Source organism: Teleopsis dalmanni, chromosome 1 (assembly GCF_002237135.1).
Source record: "Teleopsis dalmanni isolate 2A chromosome 1, ASM223713v2, whole genome shotgun sequence".
Taxonomy (NCBI): domain Eukaryota; kingdom Metazoa; phylum Arthropoda; class Insecta; order Diptera; family Diopsidae; genus Teleopsis; species Teleopsis dalmanni.
The window spans coordinates 46,949,593-46,955,978 of record NC_051846.1 but is presented as its reverse complement, the minus strand read 5'-3'; the positions used below and the strand labels follow the sequence as shown (position 1 = coordinate 46,955,978).

Here is a 6,386-nt window from a genome sequence, read left to right as displayed (position 1 = left end):
TACATTAAGACTGAAAAGTTTTCGGAAATTCTCATTTAAAATTCGCGCGCTGTATATTTTTCGATATTTTAAGTTTATGTAGTTTGGCAGCACTGTCCTTAATTACTATGCCAAAAATGAGCGCGATCTGTCAGACAGTTCGTTTACGGCAGCTGTTGAAACCAGTTCCCCTCAGTAGTGCGTTGCGAAATGTCTTCGACGGTCGTACGACCGTCCTGAAAGGCTTTGTACCACTCATAAACTTGAGTTTTCGATAAAACTGATTCCCCATAAGCCTTTTGTAGCATTCGCAACGATTCTGCACACGAAATTTCGTTCGAAACACAAAATTTGATGCAAACTCTTTGTCCAATATTTTTTTCCATTGTTTTTTTCGCAACGCACTACTGAGGTGAACTGGTTTCAACAGCTGCCGTAAACGAACTGTCTGACAGATCGCGCTCATTTTGGCATAGTAATTGTCCTTAATTGCTTCCAAACTACATAAACTTAAAATATCGAAAAATATACAGCGCGCGAATTTTAAATGAGAATTTCCGAAAACTTTTCGGTCTTAATGTATAATCAATAAAATTAGTTTCACATGCCCGTGCCACATGTTTTCCTTTATTAAATTAAAATTGTAAAATACAGCGTTTTATTTCTTCAAAATTTCACTTATCTTTGCTTTGTGTAATAACTTTTTAGATAACGCATTTAAATAAGTTATTGTTAGTTACGTGTTTTCTATCAAATAAATAGAAGAATTATAATGTGCATCGAAACCTTTCAAAGTAATTGCGCTTCAAGGTCCAGTCAATTAAAAAATTGTTGAATAATTTTTACGTATCACCACATATAAGAATATCGATGCAACAAGTTACATACTATAATTTTTTACTTCTCACACACATAGTGTGAAAATGCATACAAGATTAAATTAGATTTAAGTCCGGGTCACTTGCGTTACCCTAGGATTCTTGTTTTAATCTGTCACTCCTCTTAGAAATTCGATTTTTGAGTTCCTCTACGATACGTTTATTCCTTATTCAACAGTGACCTATTTCACTTGAATCAATTTTTTTTTTCAGAATTTTATTAGAGTTTCAATATCAATTGCTGATGGTTCTTCCGGGTACATAAAAAGCAGATGTCAATTTTGCAGTAATTGTCTGTCTGTCTGTCACTATATTTATATATTTCTTAGTCTTTCTGTCTGAATAGTTATAACCAGACAAGTTTTTGAGTTCTTATGTTTTGAGTTATTTGAATAAATTTTTTCAAATTTTGATAATGAAGACTGTAAATAGATGAAATTAATTCATTATTATTTAATTTGAATAAAATTTTTGTAATTTTGTCAATGAAGGTGTTTAATTAAATGAAATTGGTTTGTTTATAGACCCCATACAAACTTACTATATAAAATTCGATTATATTACTATTGAAACTAATCATGATCACGATTTTCCAGGGATATTTTTAGAAAAATTATCATCTGATTTTTTAAAGCTATTAGTAGGTATATTTTTACATTTCCCATTTCCCATTCAGTACTGTTAGTTCTTAGTTAGCATATTAGTGAAATATTTGAACTAGATTGAGTACTGTATGGAGGCGTGAGCGAAATCTTGGACTATATTTCGTAAAAAAAATGATTTGAATTTTAATTGAATTAAATTAGCAGTGTGTTTATTTTGAATTAAATATAATAAAAACATTAATTTATTTACATTTATTTAAATTCACTTTGTAATGAGTAACATTTCAATGCCTTGCTTAATTACTTTGTGTGAATAGTGCTGAGAATGTTTTTAAATATGTATTGTAATTTGTATTCCTCAGAAAATAAATTTGTATACATAATAAAATAGTGTTTTTTGCTAATAGTCGATTTTTACTGCATAAGGGTTCATAAAGATTCTTATAAGACAAAATTTGTATTGTTACTTGTTACTTCCTCATACCAAAATTTGTTTTCAAAATATAAATTAGTTACTGAAATATAATATAATTATAAATTTCTTTTCAAAATATAAATAAGTAACTGAAGATATAACACTTATAGTAATTTAATTACTTCATAATATCAGAAATGAGCTACGTGACCTTATTATGCGGAATAAATGATATGACAGTATAAGTCATTATATCATTTTCGCGCCAAAATTTTTAACACACTTCACTAATTTTTTTTATTATCTAACCAACGTATTTTCTAACAGAAAAACATCTCATTATTTTTAACGGAAACTCTTTTAAAAAACTTAAAAAAAAAGTATGTACAATAACATCCTTTTAAATATCACCAAGGAAGTTAATACACAAAAAGACGATAGATACATTATTCTTGCATAATTGTTAGATGTTATGTACGGACTTATGTATAAATATGCAAAGAAGGAACGAGGATCTTAACGTGATTAGAAAAAAGTGTGCACCTAATGAGCGAAAACAGCGCAAAATCGAAAAGATTTCAAATATATTTTCAAGGGCGGAGCAGATATATTTGCTCTCTCTTTCTTTTTGCTAATTGTAAGCGCTTATGCTCTTAAAATCTTTTCTTTTTGAGTGCCATAGTAAAGTAACTCAAAGAGTGTACGCAACTTTCCAATAAGACAAAACTTCTTCACATTTCTTAATGAATTCTACATACCTACATATGTAAAGAAATAACAAATCAAAAAAACTGAAACGCTACCCTCCTCGTAAACAGACATATTTACAGACGAATCACACATTTTAGGTACTTTCACGTTCAAGTATCCCTCAGCATATGCGTAGCCAGAAGCTTATGTTACTCAGAGATACAAATTCTTGTGTTGTGATTTCAGTCACAGTTCAGTTTTGTGTGTGCATTTTATCGTTTGTTCGAATTAACCCTTTAACGCGACTGTCCTTGCAATGTGTTCTCCGCATGTGTGTTAGTTACACATTTGGTCTTACCGCGTTACAAAGCTAACCGCACCGCGAAAGTATCTTTAAGATTTTTCCCTCCAAGAAAGAAAAAAGAAACGCAACACAACACACACAACTGCGACTGCCTTAGCCACAATTGACTCAAGGGTTTCAAAGCTGTCCAACGACAATTTAAGAAAACAGAAGTTCGCCTGACCTCGACAAGAACGGATGAAGAAGTTAAAATTATTGTGCATTCATATTAAACACAAGCCTTAAGCGAACTTGACTTTTAAATAAAAAATAAAAAAATTAAATAAAATTAAAAAAAAAATTCGTCTAAATTAAAAACATTGTTTAATAGTGTATTTCTTATTTTTCATATATTTAATGAAGAAATTAAAATTAAAATTAAATAGTGTACAAAAAATATAATACATTTAGTGTAGTTCTTATTGAAGTGTTTAGTTTTTTTATTTCATTTTTTTTTTGTTTTTTATTTATTTTTGTATTTAATCCCTTTTACAGTTTTAAGTTGTGTAGTTTGCATGAGTTTTTAGTGTTTTTTGGTTTTTGCAATTGGTTTTTCGTAATTTCTTCGATTTTTTAAATAATAAAAAATCGTTATAAAAAAAATTTTTGCAAATTATGGAGTCCGTCACCGGGAATTCATTGTGTACAACAACAACGGCGGCGACTAGTACATCAACCCCAACAACAGTAACCGCAACAACATCAACAATTTCCGCAGCACCCACAAGTGCTGTAAACAGTAGCAGCAATGCTAATACCGGCAACACGACTTCAGTTGTAATGTGCAGTTCCAATCTGTCAAGTAGCGTTGCAAATTTACCCGCGAATCCACAAATTTTACAAGTTATTGATATCAAGCAAGATGATTCTAATAATATGTCACTGGCAAGCGCCACTTCAGATGGACAACGTTCACTCTCAGGTGCACCATCTGCTTCATCTAGTCCAATTTTAAGTCCACCTGGCAAAATATTTGGACGTAATGCAAATGGAACAAGTAAGTTTAATTATTTTTCTTTATATTAATTTAAATTAATTTAAACATAATTATTTATAAAATTTATAATGTGCTTTTAAAATACTTACCCAACTCAATGCTTTTCAAATGGCTTAGTTTTAAAACTTTTAATTATTTTTTTTTATTTGCATATTTTTAATAATGCCATTGGCAAAATTTAAAATTAAACATAATGTTTATTCATTTCATATACTACATTATTTATTATATCTCGTCAGTTATTCTTTTATTTGAAAAAGTTTTCAATTATTAGTTACAGCTGTGATTATTTCTGCTATAAGTTGAATGTGATAAATAAGGGTTAAAAATAATAATAGTGGAACACATGAATCCGCTTATAATTTTAATCAGGCATGTTGATTTTATAACTATAATGCATATATACAATTTTGAACTAAAATAATAAAAATTAAAAACAAAATAAAAAAATTATAAAAAATGAATGAAAAAATGTAAATATTAACTATTTATATATATATTAATATATATAATTAATGTACATATATATAATATTTTTTATTGATATTAAATTTTAATATCAATTCCTAATATTTTTTCTTGACTATCAAATGCTATATGAAAATAAATTTTTAATAATTTAAACGCATTAACTTTTATTAAATAATTTAATTATTAATTAATAATTTAGGTAAATACAATATTTCATTTATTTTTCTAATGCAAATTTTTTTATTTATTAATAACAAAATAATTTTCAAAGTGGAGCATAAATAGAAAATTTTTTTATTTCATTTGAATTGTTATAAAAAATCAAGTATTTTATTATCATCCACTTTAATTATTTTTGTATATAATTTTATTACAATATTAATATTCTTTTACATATAAAAAATCACAACATTGCAAGAGCTTGCAAGATTTTATCAGCAAATGTCCTTCTTCAACCTTAGTGTGTACTGCAAGGAGCTAGAAATTTTGTAAAAAATTTCCTGTTAACTTAACTTAAAATTAAGTAAAAATACATTCAATTAACATTCATTAGTTTTTGGTCTTTGAATATGGTTTTGGGTAGATTCGTTAGGCTTGGTTCACAAGAAACCAAGATATCAGTGAAGATTGATACACTTTAAAACGAAATATCCCGTGTAATGAAATACTGTTGTCTCCACTAAAATTGAGAAAAAAATTACGGAGCGGTAGACTAATCTACTGAGATTTTGAATTCTATTAGTGAATTTAATTCCCTATAGTTAACTGAATGCATTGTAATGAAATATTACAATTGATCCAGATAAAGTAATATACCTTTGATTAAATCTAAAAACTTGCTTTGAAAATGAATTCTTTTTTTTGTATTATGTTAGCCCCCTTCCAAAGTAAATTCTGTAATAACAATAATAGTTGATCGTTTATGCAATAGTGCCTCACAAACTCAAAGCATATTCTTTGAAATTTTATTAAATTAAAAATCATGCATTAGTATATGTTCCGAGTTTTATAAGATAATAATGCAACCCACAGTTTCCAATTACAATTCCTGCAACGATTTTTAAGTTGTTTTTATTTAGTTTTATGCAGTCTTTAAATCATCTTAGGTTAAAACTCCTTATAAATAATTGTAAATATGAAGTTCCTGGAAAATTGTCCCATTATAACTTACCGCATATTTCTCCTTTTTTTCTAAATATTTGGAAAAAAATTACCTCTTCCTAATCAACAGTACGGTTTCTGATCTACAAGTGACGAGGATGCGCCTTTTCGGATACATTGTACTAATATAACTTTCTGTCCATTTTTACTTTTTTACTGAATGAGTGAAAAAAATTGTTCACTTCCTAATCCACAGAATATTTGTAGATGTACAAAGAACGAAGGCGCATATTATAAGCCTGTGTCAAAAATAAATTTTACTTGGTATGCCCTTACCTTGAAACCTCTTCAACCTCATTGCAAGTCAACTATTATTTAAAATCATAACAGTCATACCTACGAGTTATACCAATATATGGTAACACAATGGGCCTTTAGACCTAAGTGGATTACTTGGGATAACTGGTATAACCTACCTACCTATTTATACCTATGATTCCTAAATAACTCTGTATTAATTTTTTATTTTTGGTACGATTAAAATTAAAATGATCATTTTATTCTAATTCAAATATACCTATATACGTATTAGTTAGCTTTAGATCGTCTTCAAAGAAAAATTAAAAATTTAATGCCTTAATTCAAACTGAGTTGGAGTGTAAGATTTCAATATTTTTTGTATTAATTAATTTTTAATTTTATGAACTAAAGAGCGTTTTACAAAGTTTCTTCTAAAGTTACTTAGTTATGGGTATAAAATAATATAAATACTGAAGTCAATAAAACTATAAGTTAGTAAATACTTTTTTTAATTTTAATTCAAATTATATGTCTTATGTTGAGTTTTGTTCGAGTTAGTGCAACTGGACACTTTTAGTATTTCTTAGCTGGGGTGTTTCTACATGGT

The 6,386-nt window shown here is 28.0% G+C and overlaps 1 protein-coding gene across 1 annotated transcript in view; it reads left to right on the top strand.

The window, feature by feature from the left end:
* The first annotated feature begins 3,525 nt into the window (after window positions 1-3,525).
* LOC119680639 (enteropeptidase-like) overlaps window positions 3,526-6,386 on the top strand; it is a 4,759-nt gene continuing 1,898 nt past the window's right edge. Inside the window, exon 1 of the mRNA XM_038093565.1 lies at window positions 3,526-3,907. Coding sequence (XP_037949493.1) covers window positions 3,526-3,907 — 382 coding nt within the window. The remainder of the gene's footprint in view (window positions 3,908-6,386) is intronic.